The sequence below is a fragment of the Tinamus guttatus genome, unplaced genomic scaffold, assembly GCF_059628265.1.
Source record: "Tinamus guttatus ecotype Peru unplaced genomic scaffold, ASM5962826v1 Tinamus_guttatus_pri_ptg000083l, whole genome shotgun sequence".
In the NCBI taxonomy this organism is placed as follows: Eukaryota; Metazoa; Chordata; class Aves; order Tinamiformes; family Tinamidae; genus Tinamus; species Tinamus guttatus.
The window spans coordinates 4,574,162-4,596,368 of record NW_028288617.1 but is presented as its reverse complement, the minus strand read 5'-3'; the positions used below and the strand labels follow the sequence as shown (position 1 = coordinate 4,596,368).

The 22,207-nt window shown below is 34.8% G+C and overlaps 1 protein-coding gene across 3 annotated transcripts in view; it reads left to right on the top strand.

Moving 5' to 3' along the window:
- STS (steroid sulfatase) overlaps positions 1–22,207 on the top strand; it is a 101,744-nt gene that overhangs the window by 20,123 nt on the left and 59,414 nt on the right. For 2 of the 3 annotated variants that reach the window (XM_088520245.1, XM_088520244.1), the window contains 5 exons: positions 827–885; positions 5,936–6,088; positions 8,085–8,206; positions 10,926–11,048; positions 16,609–17,032. In XM_088520245.1, coding sequence (XP_088376371.1) covers positions 5,943–6,088; positions 8,085–8,206; positions 10,926–11,048; positions 16,609–17,032 — 815 coding nt within the window. In that variant the 5' untranslated portion in view covers positions 827–885; positions 5,936–5,942. The remainder of the gene's footprint in view (positions 1–826; positions 886–5,935; positions 6,089–8,084; positions 8,207–10,925; positions 11,049–16,608; positions 17,033–22,207) is intronic. The other variant, XM_088520246.1, reaches the window with a different exon arrangement.

The window sequence follows — 22,207 nt, the reverse complement described above, 5'->3', positions numbered from 1 at the left end:
TCAGTATGTACATATGCAAGCTGATATACACAACCCTCTCTGCTCACACTGCGAGAAGGCTGAATGCAAATCATTTCCAACCTAGAGATCAAATAGTCGCTTTAGTCTGGCGCTGCATCTGAAGTGCCTAACCTATAGGTAAGATATAAAATGCCTGTGTCACGCTATTTTGGGGAGAGAAGGGGAAACATGTAAAAAGCGTGTCAAACGTGCCTGAGAGAAAGGAGAAATGTTCCTTGGAAATAAGTGGAAAGTCCTGGCTGGAGAGGATTGGAGAGGATTCTAAGGTGTCTTACAGTGAAGGAGGAAAAATAGCACTTTTTAAAAAAATAGCTTTATGAAATAGTAAGTTTACACTACAAAGTTTTTTTTTTTTTTTTAAAAAAAAAAAAAAAAGTGTGATGCAATCATGTTATTGAAACTCGGTTACTACTGGCCAGTGAGGATGTCATAACTAAATTCGGGCATAGTGGTAGCCCACTTCAAATGCAAAGTAAGGTTTGCTGTAGTGACTTAGCACAAAGGACGGGCTAAAAGGGTAGACTTTTCTTTCTCTTTTCAAGGCAATATGATATAAAAGATACAACTGCTGTGATTGCCTGTAAGAAAGGAATTATTTGAAACCTTTGCATCAATCTTAAGACAAGGAATTATTATTTAATAGTATCATTAGTAAATTATTATTTAATAGTATAAATTGCTTCACCATTTGTGAAGCAAAACACCATTATATTTGTTATAATTAAAAAAATTATTTCTGGTTTTATTGAAGCTAAGAAATGTTCTCTTTGCAGAGTCTTACTGCCTTCTTTCACTTTGTCGACAGTGTAATTTTAATGATTCTTAGGGAAACTAAGTTGGATCTCTGATGTTCTTTTAAGCCAGGTAAAATCATTTTTTACGTAAAGCTTAAGGATAGCTGTGAAATATTGCGGTTTGAAAGCCATAGTGGTAGTGGTGGTGGAGGGGGAAGGAGATATCAAATCAATTTAGTATGTGGACCGTAGGTCCGATCGCCTTCCTAGGAGCGAATCAAGTTCCCAATTAATGTGATCACCTATAAGCTCGACTCTGGCAGTATCGGATTCATGAACAGTCTGTCAACTGTAGGTCCGATCGCCTCCGCCCAAACAAGTAGCCGAGTTCACAAACAGTATGATTTATTCAAATGCAACATTTACAAAGCGGGTTTCGGATGTCAGTACAGGAAATTCTCTACTACAGCGTGGGGTTTTTAGCTAGCTCTGATGTACAAATGTGCAATCATCACTCACCCCAGAAGATGGGAGAGGGCTCTGTCTCGAGCCTCCTCAGGTGGCGTCCCAGCCCGAGAAGAGGAAAGGGGGATCGGCCTGTCAACTGATCCAAGAGTTACGATGGATTCTTCCCTCCTCGCTCCTTAGTCTCCTCAGGCAGCGTCCCAACCTGAGGGGAGGGAAGGGGGCTCGGCCTGTCAACTGACCCAGGAGTTACAATGTTTTCTTCCCCCCCGTTTTCATCCTTAGTTCACCTTTTATACTTTTCTTTACATTCAGGTGGAGCTTGAGTGACTAGAGTCATACTTGATATTGTTATTGATTGATGAAAAAGTTTCTCACTTTCATTTAAAGGTACAGTCAATTGAAAAATCTAGAGCACATGCTCAGTGAGGAATGGTTGTACCTCGGAGGTGGGTAACTTTTGGGATGGAGGTATGGTTTTCACGTTATAATGAGGAAAGTTCAAGCAACAATTCTTCCACAATAGCACGGCATTTTTAATAAGATGAATATCTTCAAATGTTGCTTATTTCATCAAAAATATAGTTTCAAGGATAAAATATATTAAGAGTTTTCTCAAAGGATTCTGCAGACATATATTAAAAGAGTAGTTACAGATAAATTGCTTAATCAAACTGAATAAAACAGTTGTGATGGTTCAGTTGGGAAGACAAAAGTTGAGAGTTTCTCTAATAATCACAGTTATTGTAAAAGATACTTGTGTCTAATAATCAGGATAAGGTGTGACTAATTAATGGAAAAAATAGGCATAATTCTAATTCACCTGAGGGAAAAAAAAAACTTCAGTTATCCTATGATTTGACAACATGTTTTATGCAGGAGACTGAAATGCAAAACAAGAAGTGTTAGTAAATTCAAGTGAAATAAGTACACATTATGGAATTTTTTTATTATTTGTATCCATTTGATTTTAAACATTTGTTTTACAGTAAATTTGTTTCATCATGAATGAATGTATGTTAGCGTAACAATATTGTAGTTTGAAAAAAGTACCATATGTGTATGTCGACACCCATCTGCACGTCCAGATCTGTATGTGGGCACATTTATCTATATATACTTTTATATATATATTCGTATGTATTGATTACATTTTTTGTAAATTGAAACAGCATATATGTACGGATCTGAAATACCTATGTTGCTTCTATTGCTGCAGAAAATTAAATGTCATCTGAAATCTTCTCAAGCTATCAACCACCTTAGGAAGAAAAGATGCATTATTAGTGCTATTTTACAATAAAGGAAGTAAAGCAGGGATTCAAAACAGCACTTTACAAGTCTAACACACAATTAAGGAAAAGTGTTGAAACCTGAACCTAGTGTGTAATCCTTTAAACCTGAAGCCTGTGTAGGATGTTGTAAAGGTCAAAAAAGTGCAAATTAGTTCAAAATGGTCTAAAACAAATTCATACAGGAAAAGAGAAGTACAGTTGAATAATGTCCTGTGTATATATCTTCTACCCTTAAATACTGATTGCTAAAAGCTGAAAGGATACACAGGTGAAAGAATGCATTTAGCAAGCTTCTTAGTGTTCTTTCCATAAGCTTTTGGTTTGGCCTCTGTTGGAGACCAGATACTAGGCTAAGTAAACACTTCATCTGATTCATTGTAATCATTTTCATGTTAAATCTCTGTAAGCTTAACTATTCACCACTAAATACCCTGATGTGACAGTTACCACAGTGTGTTAAGAGCTTCATTCTTTATTTTTTATGTGTCCCTTTATATTGCTCTATATTTCTTTCTTTTGTATGTTCACTCAATTTTATTTATCCCATTTGTCTTATTTTCCAAGCATGTCCCTTCAAGATGCATGACAGTGTGCTGTGCAAAAAAATAGGCCAGGGAAATAAAAATTATTGGGATTTTGTTTTTCCGTTTCCTTGTTCCTTTCACTTTATGGACCTTGTATCAGATGAAGACGCACAGCGCAGAATCTGAGAATACTTACAGCTATGTGTTCAGACTGATCTTAGTAGTACTGCATCACAGATATCTTTCAATAACATGTTTTTGTGGATTTTCAAAGTGAGAACTGGAGCTGCTAGGCTAACCTTTCCAGAGCCCCAGACAATAAAACATTTTCAGTGACTGCAAATGACAATGACTTTAGGATTTTAGGAACAGGTTCCTTAGCTGATTATGTCAAATGTTATTTGAAGAGATTCTATAACATATACAGTGGAAGATTTTAAAGTTTGTCCATGGTAATTAATTTCTTACATATTTCAGTGAATAGAGTGCTGTCTTCATCCTGCTGAAGCTACTTGCTACAAAGATCTGAGAAGTCTGTAAAAGTAACATGAGCAGTATGCAATTAAATACAGTCCTTCACACATTTATTACATTCTTTTCATTCTTGTAAAGTACTGCCTCTACTGAGGTTTCCAGCCATACCTTCACTCTATTAAAGGTCAATGAGTTTGCTCTGCTCTTTAGTGGCTGAAGACCTTTCACTTATTCAGATTCTCTGCACAGCTCCATCTTCTAATGAACGTGCAGAATGTTGTTTTTCCTGGTTAAATTAAACCTTGGAATCACTGTTTGTAAAACCTACCAAAAAACAACTAGCTTGGTGTCTGTAAAATGATGTTTGTATTAGTGTTGAGAGTGTTTATTTTTGGATTTTATTCACAGCTAACCACAGACAACATGAAGCCTAAGTGAGACTGAAAGTACTCAACAATTCTCTGAAATAGATGTGCAGATCCTTTGAGTGTCCTTGTAATTCTGTATAGGTCACCAGTATTCTACATGTCAACCTCTGTATTATCATGACCCTTAGATTCTGGTAGTAGACAAGAATAGAACATTCTGGTAGCAACATAAGATGGTGCAGTAAATTGTTTCTGTCCTGTTTCAGTGTCTTAGTTGCTACCTTGCAACATGTGGGAGGCAATTCAAGGGAAGAAGAGTAGATTTACTGCAAAGAGTAAAAGTCTGCACTGTGTACATACAACACTAAAAATTAGCTAATATACTTATTAGCATTTTGTGCTGTGAGCCAGCACTACTTGCATGTATTCTTTCTGACAGAATGTCAATAATGGAAGTTTGGAATCTCAGGTCCCAGTCTGTATTGCTTGATCCCCAGTAGCTAGATCTCTTCTCAATTGTATCGGTCCTGAGCCTTTTCCTACCAGTCAGTTACTCAGGCTTTTCTTACCGATCAGTTCCCTTCATCTTTTGTAATCATAATTCCTCTGCTCTTTCGTCCCAGTGTCTCCCAGTTTGCTCACTTCTTCTCCTCAATTTCTTTGCCTAGCCAATGTCATATTATCCCTTCCAGCTTCTTGAAATCTCTGTCGATCCTCATTTCTATCACTCATTTCTCTTTCCAGATCACTGATTTCCCTCCTTGCTGTTCATTCTAGTCAGTACAAGCTCTTCCAGTTCCGTCTACTTTATCTTTTCTCTAATTACTTACTTATCATAACTCACTGGTTTACAGGTTTTTTTTTTTTTTTTTTTTTTTTGCGACCTATTGTCCCCAGTCTCTCCTGAATTTCTTGCTTCCCTTTCCTTTTCCTATTACTTCACTTCCAAGTTTCTACCTGTCTTCATTTCCTTTTATTTCCTTCTTTTTCCAGCATAAGTCAAAGCCCAGGACTGACTCTTGCCTCATCTGAATATGAAAAAGGCTGCCTACATCCCAAAAATATATGTTACTAGGGGCAAAAGGGATTTTTTTTTTTAATGTGTATAGGTGGTACAGTGTATTATAGTCTAAGGGGAGTTACGTTCAGCCAAAATATTGTCAATGAAGATTAAAACAGAGATTTGACAATCCCTGCATAGGTAAAAATAGTATTCATAATGTTCACATTGGTAAAGAAATTCTGCTTTTATCATAAAAGAATATAATTGTATGTAGTAATGTGTGTAATACATTTTTCTAGTTACTTTAAGTTGAATCATTATTGACAGACCATTGTGACTTGGTATCAGATATTTTTACATAATATTTTTACATAACTTTGCTGTAAGGCCTGATTTTTTAAAAGATTTATAAGGAGGGTTTTTGTTTGTTTGTTTTGAATAAAATGAATAAACTGAAAAAAAAACACTCACTTTAATAATTTGGTAATACCTCTTCGCTCCTTTTGCCATAATGTTTATTCTTGTCAAGAAATCCAAATGGAATTTTTTCCCATTATGAAAAGAAGTTTAGTCATTTACTTCAGTAGCAGAATTTGATGGGGTTTTTTTTCCATAATTTGGAAATTGTGATCCCAAATGATTTCAGTTTCTGTGTTTCTCAAAATAAATATAAGCCTGATAAAAACAAACAACAAAAACCCTTTCATGCTATCATAATTTATTGATAGTGCCTCTGTTTATACAAAAGTATTGTCACTGAGGTTGATTACTGTTCTGTTTTTATTAAAGGCCTTACCTCTGGGTGGAAGAGATAGAGAGGGACAACAAATATATAATAAAATAAAATAAAATAAAATAAAATAAAATAAAATAAAATAAAATAAAATAAAATAAAATAAAATAAACTCTTGAGAAAAAAAATTGCCCCCCTGACAATCTTGTTTTTATTCTATGAAATCCAGAGCAATAATAGGGCTAAGTCAGAGGAACAATCAAATAACAAAATGTGCAGTCTTTATCTATAATGTTTCCACCTGCTCTTACACACCAGGAAGAAGATGAGACGACTTTTATTTCTAATAATTTGCCAGTGTGCCATAAGGAATGTCCATAGTCACAGTGTTTCAAATCCCAATGTCATTTTACTAATGGCTGATGATCTTGGTATTGGAGACCTGGGATGCTACGGGAACAGAACCTTACGGTATGATGATATTTTGAGACAAATCTTGTCTTCATTTTTTCTAGAAATTTGTAACGTTAATAAAATACAAATGTTGAGACCTTTGATAAGGTTCTGTATATATTATCAAGCTAATCTTTCTGCAGAATGTTCAATCTTTTTTTTTTTTTACTAAGAAATGCTTATCACATATTCTTTATCTTGCTAAAGCATTGCATTTTAAATAGATAACTGTGCAACCAAAATAACTTTAAGATCCACAAAACTAAAGTATAATCAATAATTTTATTAAAATTATTTTGGCACAAATCTAAATTAAGTATATTTATTTTGAAGAAGTTTTGTGATTTGAGAAAAAAAAATGTCACTAACTCTTTGGACAAAAGTGCTATTTTCTTTCCTCTCTTGTCTTTGTACTGTAGTAATATGAATTCATTAAAACCAATATTAATACACCTGACTAAATCAGCAGTGTTCCCCAAGGTGATCATGACTGAATAAAAAGCACAAGCTGAGCCTATTTCTGATTTCAGTGGTGCAAAAAGAAGCTATGATGAAGTTAAATAGACCATTCAGACCAAAGGCAGTGTCCAGTTGAGTGTTAAGTGCCCTTGTTGATATTAGTTGTAAGTGAAATCTTCTTGTAGCTCACTAAAACAACTCGTCTTACAAGCTCTGGTTTTAAACAAGAAAAAATTACATAGCCAGGTGTTTGTGCCATTCCTTCCCACACAAAGAATCAGAAATACTGAAAGAACTGTATTCTCTGATGTGGCAGTTCATAATTAAATTTTAGATTATGAAGGAATTGCTTTACACTGGTAGTTGTCTATAGGTGATGTAATAGCAAAAACAGATGGAAAATTAATGTTTCTGACTGTAGTCAGCTCTAGCTGTCAGTCAGAATAGGAGAATGTAGTGTGTCTCGAGGTTATGGTCATGAATCAGGGACTTACTAGAGCACCTTGCAGTTCCTGACTAGTATTCATGTCTATGATTTTTGTTTGTTTGTGTGTTTGTTTTCTGTAGAACCAAAGGCACAGGATTTCATTCTGCAGAAACCAATTTTCATATGCATGCAGGCAAGATTCATATGTAGATTTGAAAACTCGAAAGTGCTCCTGGGTCTAATATTACAGATGTAGTCTGCAAACATCATTAATACAGAGAGTCATGAACAGCCATGACCATTTAAATCTCTCCTATAAAGTGATAATATCGATCTCCCTTTCCTCCTACCTCCTCAAAAAAAACTCATAATACCATATAGTGTATGTCCTTTTGAAAAGGGATCAATGGAATTTTGGTTTTCTCTGGGTAGACACTTTCCATTTTTCCTGGTAACTCTTCATTCTTCAGCTGATGTAAATTTATTGGTCAGCCAAAGACAGTGGCACTAAGAGGACAATATCCATCTTCCATATCACAGAGATTATCTCGCTATCCAGGGCAGCTGATACTGGCTCTGGGGCAATCAGGTTCCAAATGGCCTCATTATTGTCTCTCTTCGGGGAGAAGCACCATCAAGCTGGGAGTAAGCAAGCAGCATCTTTCTCCAGTCTGTCCCCTGACCATGGCTAAAGCAAAAAGCCATGTAAATAGCAGAGTCAAAGTTTTGGGTAAACAAATACATAAAAAGGTCTTGAAATACAACAGGGCCAGGTGTCACAGATTAGTTTTTATTGTCCATGGCAAGGGAATGAAAGTGAGAAAAAAGATTTTTAGCAGAATGCCACAAAGCTACTTTGATATTAACACCTAATAAAGATAAGCATATTTGCTAGGGCTGTATTTAGATGTGCAACACCACCGTCTTTTTTATAATTTTTTAAGATAACAAAGATAAGCATATTTGCTAAGGCTGTATTTAAATGTGAAACACAACTGTCTTTTTTATAATTTGCTTACACTGGTCTATATCACTGGTTATGTGATATTTTTGGTATTTTTTGCCTCGGATGCTTTGATCACACCATGCCTGTTTCTAAATAATTTTATATCAATTATATCTTTCTAGAACTCCAAATATTGACAGGCTAGCCAAGGATGGTGTGACACTTACTCAGCATATTGCAGCATCCCCACTCTGTACTCCAAGTAGGGCAGCTTTCCTGACAGGACGATATCCTATCAGATCAGGTAAAGTCCCATATTCCTATTAATATGTCAATTTTACTTAATTTGCAATAAGCCATGTGCATCTTCCTCTCTGTCTTTTTTGATGTCTTTATCCTCTTCAGGTTGGAATTTAGGTCACTACCAAATGAAGCTCAGCAGAGTTGGTCAACATTGGAAATCTTCCAAAAATGAAAAATTATTAGTTTTCAGAAGAGTTTATACACCATAAAGCTTAAAATGAAGGAAGGAAGAGAGGAAGGCAGGAAGGAAGGAAGGAAATGAATTATTTAAAAATATTGGGGAAACATCTGATTATGGTTATTTAAAGTGGAAGTAACAACCAATGTTCATGGACTTGGTCCACTGTCTAAATGATGGAGGCCTCTCTCATTCCCTAGTTGTCTTCTGGCTGCTCACCGAGTGGTGAAGACAGCCTGAGTGTTGAAGATCACAGAGGACTCCATTGGACCTCAGACTGAGCCATATTTCCTATGTATTTCTGTAGAAACATGAAAACTAGCATTTAAGAGCAATATCTAGAGAAGGGAATATTGAAAACCAATTATTCCTTCTTAGGAAAATCAGCACTGATTTACTCACCACACATCTAGGAAGACACAGGGCAGAATTTATTTTAAACTTTCTTGCTGAGATATTTCTGTTTCTTCAAAACGTTTTGATTTAGACAAATTAATATTTTTTTTCCTAATTAAAATTAAGATATTCCAGCAACTTTTGAAACTGGGGAGAAGAAAGCAAAAATTCTCCCTTCCTCCTAAATATTCTGTCTTCATATATTCCCATCCACAATGCTAGGAATCCAACAAGTACATATATCTTTAATAACTTCTGTTACTTTTAAAGGGCCTGATGCAAAGCCCATTTAAGACAATAAAAAAATCATGTGTTTACTTTAACAGCCTAGGAATAAGCCTTTCAGTGCTTAACCATGCAGCTTTATCATTCTCTTAACATAATTTTTAGCAAGGATCATTATACATTAATCAGATCACTTGTTCATTAGTGATAAAACATCCTGTCCTTGCTTCTGGGAATGAAAGCAAAGCAAGACTCTGGAGCCTACTTGATATGTTCATGTTCATTCAAATCAAGTAACAAGCTGCTGAAGAAGTGCCAGCTTATATGGCTTGCTGAATTTTCCATTACATTCTGCTGAAAGGAAAAAATGTATGTATGCATTACAGCTATATTACTATTAAAATGTGCTGTAAGTAAAGCCACAGGTCATTTTCCATTATTATTCTTGTTCTTATTTCTGAAAAATTGACATTTGAACTGATTTTGTTTTCTTGACTGATCTTACTTTCTGTCTTACCTAATCATTTCCATTCATCTACAAAAAAAAATGAATTTTGTTTTAATAAAGTTAGGAATTACTAATTATGGATTACTGCCAGACATCAGGGAGAAGCTAACAAAGGGTTATTTTGAAAGATACTAGAATCTTCCAAAAATCTTCCAAAATACTGGAAGATTGTAGTGGGGGCGGGGAGGGAAGAGGAAAGAAAGAAATGTAAATACCCTTTTAATAGAGTTGAAGAGAAATACTCCAAAATGCAGGAGAGAGTTATGTTCATTTCTTTAATTCCAGTGACTTAGTGAAATTACATTAATTTCAATTATGAGAGTTCAAAATACACCTTCAAATAAAGTACAGATATAGAAGACTAAAATTACTTAAACTGTTTATCAATAAAACTGACTATGTTGCATAAGGGTAAAAATCTGCAGGCAACACTTGAAAGGTAGGTAGACCTGTCTTTAATGAGCTAGTCTAGCAAACTTTTTTTCTTCTAACCACAATGAATGCCTAAGGGAAGATTCTGGCTACCTACATTAGGCATGTAATTTTGGCAGTGCAATTACTCAGTTACCTATTTCAGACTTCCTGAAGAGATATCTGCACAGATTTGCAGAGACGCTTACTTGTTCTGTCTGTATTCTAAGACAACTCTCATCTGGAATCCCAGTAATCTAATTTTCTTGGGGAGCTCCCAAGTTCCTCATACTCAGTTGAACCGGCCCAGGCTTGTGCTTTTCAGACTCTCTATGTATAGAAATTACTGTGCCTTATTTACATATTTCCTTATTAGCTCATACGTGATGCTGCTTTAATGCACCCAGACTGGAATTTAAGAATGTCTGTTCATGCCATTTGAGCATGTGGGCATTTCTCACAGAGCCTGAGCACCCTAGCCAATATGTTTCTAAATCAGATTTTTTTCCTGCTCTTTTTTTGATTATGTTATTTTATGTGCCTGGCAGTAAAATTTCCTGCTTTCTCTCAGATAGTCTTACAGACTTGTAGAAAACCACATATAAGGAAAGTGGACAGAATGAGAATAGAATTTAAGAGTGCTCATGTTTAATCCCTAGCTCCCTTAGCAGAAGAAAATGAATTATGCAAGCTGAACTTCTTTTAGATATGTTATACCTCAAAACGTCCACAGAGGGGGCTGGAGCTGCTTATGTGCATAACTGTGCAGCTGCTGCACAATTATAAACAGATAATTTTCTTTTTTTCTACTTCTCAAGTTCTGGTGACAGTACAGAAATTGCCTTACTCAACTAAAGGGATAATTGGGTCTGCCGCTTACATTTAATAGTGACTGGTGGCAATATGTCATTAAAGTGATACAACTTCAAAAATTGCATGTGGAATGGATGAAAACTCTTTCACTGTATTATCTAGGTTCTCACTCATTTTCATGGTATTTAGGAATGGCTGCCCACTCACGAGTTGGTGTCTTCTTATTTTCTGCCTCTTCTGGAGGGCTTCCTTCTGAAGAAATAACTTTTTCCAAACTCCTGAAGCAGAGAGGTTATTCAACAGCTCTAATAGGTAAAATTGCTAAAATACAAAATGTTATTTTTCATTCATTTGCATCAGAAGTAAGTACATTAACTTTCCATCTAATGAGTTAAGCGTCTGCATTAAGCTTTTATTTTTTTCCCCACAGCATAATGAGATTTTTTTTTTTAATAAAAGGTTGAGCATATATACATTCCCATAGATATACGAAACACTAATCATGTAAGTATGTTATAGAATCACAGAATGCTTAAGGTTGGAAGGGACCTGTAGAGATCATCTAGTCCAACCCCCTGCACACGCAGGGACACCTAGAGCATGTGGCACAGGACTGCGTCCAAGCGGGTTTTGAAGATCTCCAGAGAAGGAGACTCCGCAACCTCTCTGGGCAGCCTGTTCCAGTGCTCTGTCACCCTCACTCTTAAGAAATTTTTCCTTAAGTTCAGGTGGAACTTTTGGTGCTTCAGTTTGTGGCCGTTACCTCTAGTTCTGTCAGTGGCTGCCACTGAAAAGAAGCCAGCACCATCCTCACTGGCTCTGATGTCTAATTCACTTCTATAGTTGTAGTCTCAATGTAATGAACAAATGTCTAACAAATTGAAAATCTGTCCATCTCATGAAAAGTTTTTGGTATAAATTTAAAATAGGAATCTGCAGCAGAGAGATAGTGAGGGATTAGGGTACAAATCAGAGCAGCAATCAGATACCTTCATAATGTAGATAACTAATATCTGATCTAGCCATCTAGCCTCTTAGTCACTGGAGAGAAATGGTCATTTCTAGGAAGTTTATGCCATCTGTAGTAGGCATTTAATATAAAAAGGTAAGTTTCTCATTATAAAAATAGCTTGGGCAAGCAACTTGGACATAAATGCCCAATGATGGGCAAAAGGGGCCCCACTGTATAAATATTAAAAAGAGCTGAAATGACTGTCATACAGGTATAGCATTTGAATAATGAGAAAGGTTTATTCCACTTTGCTTACATTTCAGCAGATACTTGTGAAATACAGCTTATATTAAATAATACATATTGTCTTTCTCTACCAAACTCTATACATTCTTCCTTTCAGTAGAGGAAATAGTTCTTTAGAAAGGATCATATAGGTATGTTACTGTAATTCTTTAAAAGCTGTATGCACCTAACTTGATTTGTAATTGCATATTAATTGCAAATTGCATAATTTTTATTTAAAAAATAATGTTTCTTTAGTGCTTAGAAAAAGTGTTTAAAAAAAATCTGCACGATGTACCTACCTCAGTGCTGATGTTCCCAAGTAAGCAAGTCCACTTTGCTATACTTCTTTGAAAGTATAAGATATCTTTATGTCCTTTATGCAGAGAAACAGATAACTTAATAGAAATGTATTTAATGCAGATGTATCTGAACCTTAGTACAACAAAGCCATTCATAGAATAATTTGTCCTGTTTATCATGGAGTTACTTCTGTTGCTCCATCTCCAGTTAAAGACTGCAGAAAATTCATTCTTCTCTTTTTAACAAACACTGTAATACAATTCATTTTGAGGGGCTGACCTAGTTAACATTTTTTTTTAATTACTTTCACTGCAACTTGACAGCTTGTCACTTAGATCTCAAGAAGTTATCTCCATGTTGCTTAATAAACAGTTCTTCCAAGTGGCTTGAATGATAGCTATGAAACCATAAAATGTAATATTACTATACCCTTAGAGTATAATGAAGCCTTCCAGAAAATCAAGAAGAGTATTAAAATTAAGTATAAGGCATATGTAAATGACAAAAAGAAAAATTATGTAGATTTGAAGAAGAGAAAGGCAGACTCTGATTCCCAGCCTGCCCATTTTATTCCTCTGCTGGTATTCTTGTCACATCATCTTGGTCTAGGTCAGGGAGTCATTGCTTGGTTCAGTCTAACTCAGCAATTCCCAAACAATTAATTGTCAAATCCTGTACCTGTGATGGATTGGCATAAGGATAATTTGAAGCTTTTCTTTTCCTCAAGCCTGTGCTATCACTCCTTTTTCTTAGCCAAGTTGCTCTCCCCTTTAATCTCTAAGGGCAAATTTTTCTTCTCTAAATGAATTTTCCTCTGTTTTTTTTCCTCTTTTCCTCCTTTGAATATGTACTTTCTTTTGCTTGCTATGCCCCTACATATATATTTTAATCTATAAATCTATTTTATGTATGCATTCTTTTATCTCACTGCCCTTCTCATTTGACACAAAGAAGGTGGCATGCAATAGATCTGGCAGGAAGAGACCCAGTTGAAAAGTCTGCAAGAAAGCCAAGTCTTTTCAAAAATGGAGATGCACTGAGTCTGAAGTATTTCACCGCTTTAGGATTCTGGATAGTAAAAAGAAATGCCAGTGTTTTGAAGGAAAGGCTATGACAGACATTTAATCCAAGAGAACCCGTGAAAATAGGTCCATACTATGTGAACTACTGCCATAAATGCATAGTCAGAGTTGAGAAAAGGTTAGTTTTTCCTCACAGCTTCTATCCAGCATGTTGTTTAGCACCCAGAGGAATTTAAAGTCCACCTCTGTAGCCTATCTCCAAAGTCAGAAATCCTGATGCATAAATTGGGAGTTGTATTTTGTCTCTAGAATGAGAAATGTGGTGTTTGGACACAGTGTGGCCATAGTGAAGAATGCAAAATCAGCTGGTTCGATTAAGTGAATTGGGAGAGATTAGGAGGTAACAGAATTTCAGATTGAAGCAGTTTAAAATCTTACCATATTAATAATATATGCATATATACTGTAAATTACTAATATTACTATGCATGTCATATAAATATGTTTCTTTGAATGTATAAAACATTCTCCTGCATCTTGCACTGCAGGCCATTACCACTTATTTAAAGAGCACAAAAGCATGCTAAAAGAAATAGTAATAAATACGTACAACTGAGTGGAAGATAGATAGAAGAAAAGCATGGATTTTTATAGTCTGCCTAGAATAATGGCTTTGGGAGTAGCAAGAGGAGAAGTAAGTTTCAAATGAAGTTTCTTAGATGGATGGGATTTGTTTCTCATTTACCATTCTTTTCCATTGCTTTTACTTTGCAGAAATCTTAATTGTGGCAGGAGAGTGGAAAAAAATAGGCCCAAAACTATTAAAGTACTCATAATATACAATTAACAGCTTAAATTTCACCCAAAAGCTTCATAGAATCTGCTGAAAATTGTATGATGCTTATCTGAAGAATTCATATTATATGTAGCTTGACTTAGTAAGAGCTGAGAGTATTTTGCACTGCTCCCAGATTTGAAAGATTCTAGAATGTAAAGTACATTACAATTATGTATTGAAAAGCTAGTTCAAAGCAGGACTTACCATCTCAAAGAATAGTAGAGCAGTCAAAGAAATGGTCAAAACCTAATAAAATAGGTTTTGTGGGCCCAGTCATCATCTCTCTTCTCAGAACAGCAAGGCCTATGGAAACTGTCTACCTTATCATCCCTTTAAAAATGGCACTTGTGTCTTTCAGTCAGTTCCCTACATAACTTGTACCTATGCTTCTCTTGCTTTTCCCGGCTAATCTGCACTGTCTCTGCCTTTTTTTGAATTATGTTGTTTCCAAACAGATATTTTTTGAGGCTCAAGTTCATTTCAGTCTCAGCTTGTTATGGCAGCATTTTATCCTCTAAAAATTCAAAACAATGGTCACATTGCTATTTCTGTAAGCAGTCACAGTACTGTTCACTTTTGACCAGTTCAGAAGTAGGGACTTGAATCATTCTTTCCTTGGGAAACAGAATAGCCTTTGAGGTTAAGGTGACCATCTTAACAGTAAATGATAAAACTTCTGGCGGAATGAAAGAAAAAGCAGTCTGAACATAAACGCATCAGAAAATGCTTTTATGCCTGCTTTTGTGATACACTGATGATGTTTCTAGATACATTAACCTAAGACATCAAATGATGTGCCAGGAAAACTAGACTTTCAGTATGTTTATGATTTAGAAAATTAAACATTGTATTAGACTCACATCTTTACTGATGAGAGAACTTAAATAAATGTATTTCCATTCCTTATCCATACCTGCTGACTATGAAAGAGAAGTGCCGACACTGAACTCATTTGTTAGATGATATTGCTTAAAATCAGAGTTGACGCTCTCTGATACTGTAGTGCCCATATTTATCATTTCCAAAAGCTGAAGTGCAGAATGTGTATATGCTGCTCTTGGCCCAGAAGATATTTGGGAATGCCTGCATTTGGACTCCTTCTTACAGTTGTGTAAAAGCTGTCATGACTAGGAAAAGGGAAAAATTCCATATGTACTTTATTCCATTTTATATATTTTCCACCATCAGTACTCTAAAAGCTTATTGAACAAAATATTTCAGATTTTTTTGGGCTATATTATGGAGGTAAGGACTTACTGGGTTTTGGAGGGCTTTATATTTATTTCTTTCTTTTAAGATAACAACCACTATTGGCATATTTAGTTATTGAGGTCATATTTATGTCACATTTAGTTATTTGATTTAGCAAGAATAAATCCAATTTGGCCTGGTAATATAAAATATCATCTATTTTAACAAGGGCGACCCTCAAAGTTTTGTCCAGTGTTTGACACATGTCCTTTCTGAGACCAAACAGCATTTGTCCAAACAACATTTATGTCAACAGGCTTAACTAGAGCCTGATGCATTGAGTCAAGATGAATTTGTAGTTCTTGTTGATTAAAATTTTGAATTAAAACAGCAGCTAGTAAACAGTTAGCTCTGTTATGCTAAGCATTGCACAAGCATGCAGTAAGGTGTTGTGCCTTTGTTGCAGAGTGAATTTCCTAAATACATACTGCAAACATTATGGACATAGTTTTTTCCACTATATTGCAGATCAGGCACACTGTTTGTATTATGACAGTCAGTGTGCAACATATTGCAAAAATAGAATTGTTTCCCAGTGGGACAAAATGCTATGAGAAGCAATATTTGGTGGTAATGTACTTGTTAGTGGGTTTTTTTATATATGTATGTAGAGATAAATATTTACTTATTTGTATTTATATATCTATCTTACTCCTCACCCAAGCAAAGAAGAAGCAATAATTAATGCTGATAGTGTCAACTGGTAATTCTGGAGATTTTACAACCATTTGAATAATAAATGCTATAGTAATTTTAACATTCTTGTTTTACTTCCTCTTTGTTACCGTTGTCTTTTTAAAGCTAGTCAAATGTGAATGATCTGCTCAATAAATTTCAGAACTATGGTTAATTCCATATTGGCTCTTCCAAAGAAAGTGGTAGCTGATCCAAAAATGTATTTTATTATGAAACATACAGAAAGGCTTCATTTCCAAAGTTAACTATCTGCTGTTGCTCTTCAGTGACCTGCTAGCCCACTCAGAATTTAATGGTGTCTGTCAGGAACTATGCCAAGATATTTCTAACTGAAAAGAAAAGCAGACTTGAAGCAACATCTTTGATGAAATTATAAAGAACAGGTTGGGAATAAAATAGGGATACACACCATAAATGTTGTGGGTGGGGAATATCAGTCATATAGCGACAGTTTCATGTTTGGAAGGGTGCATGTTCTAAGTCTGACGATTTAACTGCAAAAATACTCTGTCCCTCTCTTTGTAGGAAAGTGGCATCTTGGGATGAATTGTGAAAGCAGTAATGACTTCTGTCACCACCCCCTCAATCATGGATTTGATTACTTCTATGGAATTACCGTGACCAATCTTAGAGACTGCAAACTGGGGCAAGGCAGTGTGTTTTTAAAAGGAATTGGAAAATCTCTTGCTACCTCAATAGAAATCATTGGAATCACTCTAGTCTCTTTGGCAGCAGTGCATTTGATTGGCTTCCTCAAAATACCTTTCCGAGCTTTGTGCTATTGCTTGCTAATAACTGCTGTTTCACTTGCCGCTTTGTTTTTTTTCTTTTATAATTATCGATACCTGAACTGCTTCTTAATGAGGAACCATCAGGTTATCCAGCAACCACTGTCATATGAGAACCTCACTCAGAGACTAACAAAAGAAGCAGTACAGTTTATAGGAAGGTAAGTTTTTAACTGTTAGGAGTTATGCTGGTGTTTCACAATAACAGCGCTTCTTATAAAGTATTGAATGCAAACTAGTGTACAAGAAGAAAATGTCATTATACATTATTGCAATTTCCTTCTTCAAAAGCTGACTGAAGATGATAGTTAATCTGCTTAGTGAAAGCGAACGTTTTAAAGTAGAAACCAGGTATACACCGGGGAAAACTATCACTTTGTCTTTCTCTCTTTAGTATTTTCTATGCGGTACCTCTGTAAGATTTATAAACTAGTTACTTGTTTCAGAATGTCCCTTAAAAATATTTATTAAACTTTTAACATTTTTTAGAATTCCCATTCTTGGGAATTTCATGTAACTTAAAAATAAGAAAAATCTTCTGTAGTTTGACTTAATTATATAAAGTTAGCACAATATAGAATCCTAATTCATTTTTCTTGAGTGAGAAACAGTTCTTCGTCACTAATTTGATGCATCCATTAAATTACATTCATAAGGCCAGTTTGTTAAAGCTGCTGTGATTTTGGATGACACCGTTTTTATGTCACATTCATTTTGAAAAAGATGTGATTTACAGAAGGTTGGAAATCAATGTTTTTTGAAAATATCATTTTTTAACATGGGTCACACTGTGTTACTCAAACATTGGGTCATGATTTTTGCAAAGTTAACTATGGCCTAAGTAACTTTATTTCCAATCTTGTCCCCGTTGTATGTGTGTATATGTGATCAAAGCATACATGTGGATTTAAAAAATATAAATCAAAATATAAAATTTATATTTAAAAATATAAATCAAAATATTTGAAGCAAAAGTATTTCATCCATATAACTTCTTGAAAAACTTGCCAATGAATTGTTTTCAGTAACTTTTGAAACAGATTGCACCATTTCTAAAAAAAGTTAATCACATATATGATCATGTTTTAAAACATATGAAGTCTCTTAATTACTGTTATGACCTACTGCTATCAGGTAGTGTCAGGTACCAGATATTCACATAGTATCATTACTTAATAAAAGCAGCAAAGAAGTTGAGAAAATTTCACTAGATTGGTTATGAAGACTTTTATCTAGAAAAGTGAAGATACTGATCTTTCACTGCAAATTTTCTATTCCATGTTTTGGTCATTATAAATATCTGACATAGCCATCTGTACTCATGATACCAAAACAAGATGTTTCTTGGATCAAATTTCTTTCAGTAAGTCCTCCCAACAATGAACATACAATTTATATTTACAAATAAATAGTTGTATATTTATTTCCCATTAGTTATGATGATAGGCAAAGATGCTTTCTAATATAATTATTTGAACAGTAAAATATTTTACTTACAGCAAATGTAGCAAGATGTAAACTCACACACATACCCTTGAATATTGCTGGGCAGAGGTTGCTTGGTTAGTGACCGAGCACTTTATAAAGTGATTTATAAAAGATTCTTCAGAGAGCACATTAACTGTATGCTGGCAGATTCTCCCATGATTTGCCACTGTATAAGATACCCACAGTGGTTAATCATTTTTTGGATATTTTTAAATGTTTCATTGATTTCAGTGTAATGGCAATAAATTGATAGCCTAAAACAGATGAGTTCAAGATTAGGAATGTACGCTTGGGAACTAGTAACTTTCTTTACTAATGCTCATAATGTGCACAATATTATTGTGTAGTTTAGTGTCTAGAGCTGGTGAAACAGCATACGATCTAACTCAGCATAGTTCTGTTGATTCAACTAGAGGTAAGTGCATTAAATCAGCTTGGCACTTTCCCCCAGTTCTCAGTATAGTTTCCTGACAAAAATTATCTTAGATTGAAGCAAAGGTTAATAGCACATATTGGTAATTTTCAATAAACTGCATTACAGGGATGCTGCAATTACACTGAGAATTATAACCCACATGATTCAGAGTCAATGCTAAATAAAAAAATATCCAAGCATATTAAGATGTTGAGAAACAAATAGGCCATCTTAGCAATCTTAATTGTGCCCTGCAGCAAATTCACGTGCAAAATATATGGCTATAAAATATCCTCCTGAAGAAAAGAGTAAACAGGTTAATATACCCTGAACTGGTCAGTTCCATATAATAGTATGAACAACAAAATCAATACTTACACATTATTCCTGACATTAAAACAGTTCATACCTGTCAATTCCTGTCCACCACCAGACCGCTGTTTTTAATATAGTGATTTAGGCCATTTGTAGGGGAATGGTAGTATACAGGAAATCAGGATGCTTGGAGCAGGCATGCAGCCCTCTTAAGCAAATAGTCACCATATTTTTGGAAGCCACAGTTTCTAGAACCAAAGCATTTTTGTAGTCCCGCTTCTTTCATGGAGTAGGCTCACTCTGTCCTTGTGCCTGTCTGGCCACATGATCAGCTCAACACTGGATTTCTAACAGAGGTTTCTTTTGGTTGGCAAATGTGGTAAGCAGCAAGCTCGGTATTGTACAGCAGTAATCCATGTGCACAAGTATACTGACTCTAAGAATCCTGAATTCAGAGAATTTAGACAGTCATTCCTTGTAACCAGTTGTTAATACATTCTGTCATCCAACTAAAAATGGTCAGTTTTCATGCCTATTGTAATTGATTAGTTGTCTTTACAATAAATATATGGAAAGACTCTGACATTCAGCAGTTCTGATACGTCCTATATGTGCTATGATTCCTGATCTGGATGCCCCTACCATACAATGTCTGCTATACACCTTTGTAAGTTCTTTGGACTGTAGTCAATAGACTTCCTTTATTTTAGTTTTTTTGTCCTGTTACTTTTCAGTCATACTGCTAACTGTATGACATCGTAGTATTGGATTTTTTTCAAGCCTTTTTAGAATTTCTTCATAGCAGGTAGCTGTGATACTAACTATTCTTGCTCTGCTTTTAGGGAGATATTTTATTTGTTCTTCATTCTTCTCCTATGTGTGTGTTACTCTTTTAATGTACTTATAGGGAGACTGAAAGACAGGAAATACAGTATTTGATGCTTGGAAACCAGATGGGTTGGGAAAAGATGCAATTACAAGTGTCAGATCCAGTAGATGAAAACAAATACTAATTTAGTTGCTCACACTCATTGTATGTGGACAGGTCAGCTCAGTGTATGTTAATTCTAATTACTTCTTCCCAAGAGCAAGTCTGTATACATGTTATAAACCTTTCAGAATGCTCCGTAGACATTACAGTATATTTGAAAGTCAGATAGAGTCTAATTATTTCATGTTAAGTTCAATGTGGTTGCCACTTGTGTCTCTTCAGCGTACTCTTTATTGAATAACCTGCTGCACAAGCAATTCAAATTTTAAAAATGACAAAGACCTATTTTAAACTTCTTTAAATTGACAACAGGAAAATACCACTGTGTACCACAGAATACCACCCTAACAAACACAGAAAACTGACCTCCATTAGTAATTATTAAAAAAAAAGCCTAAAAGAATCTGACTTCTGGGAAATAATATTTGCATATAAGCATGTATGTATAATTGAAAGTTATTGTGAAAGTAATGCTTGAACAATTTTCTTGCAGATTTACTGATTTCAGTGATAGATTGTGTAGTCATAGTACTCAAAAGTTTGTGATTATAGTTAATAATTTTTTGATTTTTTTATCTATTCTATTTCAGTCTTTGAAACAGTGATACAAAATATATCCACTTTTATTGTCCTCTACTGTACACAGACCTGAGTTTTGCTGTATATCAGTAGGTTTTAAGCGCACGTAGTTGGCATGTTGGAGAGGTCTCCTTTGGAAACAAAGAATTAACAGGAGTTAGAGTTCTGAAATCAGATAATATTATAACTTCTACAATAATTTTCCCTATAGTTTATAGTAAAGTACAGATTATAGAGAAGAGTCCATGTATCTTTGTATACATACATCTTTGTATACATGTATCTTTGTATATGCCCAGATATATTAAAAAAATAACTTATAAGCCATAGCAACTTTACTGGATTTCCATGCCTTTTTCTCATACCTGTGCTTCTAACTAGAAGACCTAGCAGGAAGAAGCTATGTTTTTTATATGCTTTAAGGCCATCTGAGAATGAATAAAACCAATTTATGAATGACTAAGGACATAACTAGGTATGTAATAATTGGCAGACTGCATTGTGAATGAAACACTTTCTAAAAGTGGGTAGATCTGCATACTAAATTCCAATAGTATGTGAGGGAGAGTGATTTAGTAATGAATATTAATTGTAGTAGGTGAAAAACTTCATTTTTATCACACAAGAATCTGCTTTTTGAAAGGAAGAAACAAGGTTATATATAAAGGACAATAAAACATGTATGAACTGTGTACCTCAAGCATTTAAAGGATCAAATAAGCAAGAAAATATAAATATTAGAGATATGTTGGCAATCTGCCTTGAAGAATCATTTCACATATAGCAAAGTAATGGAGACAAATTTCCCATGGAGTATCTTCTATGAACAGTCATAGTTTATATTTTTACCTTTTTTTCCTTTCTACATCTTTCCATTTTTGGTAAGTTGTTCCTAAGTGGTCAAGAGTTCTTTTTTCTGATGAGAATTTTGCAAGTATGAAAAGATGCGTGTTTTAAGCTGTGTCTTTTAAGAGTAACACACAAGTGCATTTTAACTGTGTCTCTGGTATACTGTAATTATATGAAAATGATACATTCTCATTCAGTAAATCTTATGAAGTCTTACCTACACACCCTTGTAAGGAAAATATGTTTTACTTCTATACCTATTTCAGATAGTTCTTTTCAGGTTTTACTGTTATGGGTGAATTAGCTGGATTATAATTTTTTAAAACAAAATTTTAACACAGCACAATGTTCACCTAACACAGGCAAGGTCACATACATCTGTTCTCATAATCAACTGTTATGAATCAGGGTGTCTTCACTGGCACAGGAGTGTACATGTCTGTACAAAAGTTTTCAATGCAGCAAGTACGTAGGAAAAAAGTCTGGAAAATGCTGGACCTTATTTTAACTGTAACTTATTCTTTCATCCATTTCAGCACAGCTCAAGCCTAAACTAAATCCTTGAATATTGTAAAGACTCCTCACACTAAATAAAAAGAACTTAGTACAATGCAATGTAGAGTCATCACCAGCAATGAAAAGAACAAAGGATACACTTAGAAGTTATCAAGATCAATTAAGTATACATTAAAGAATACC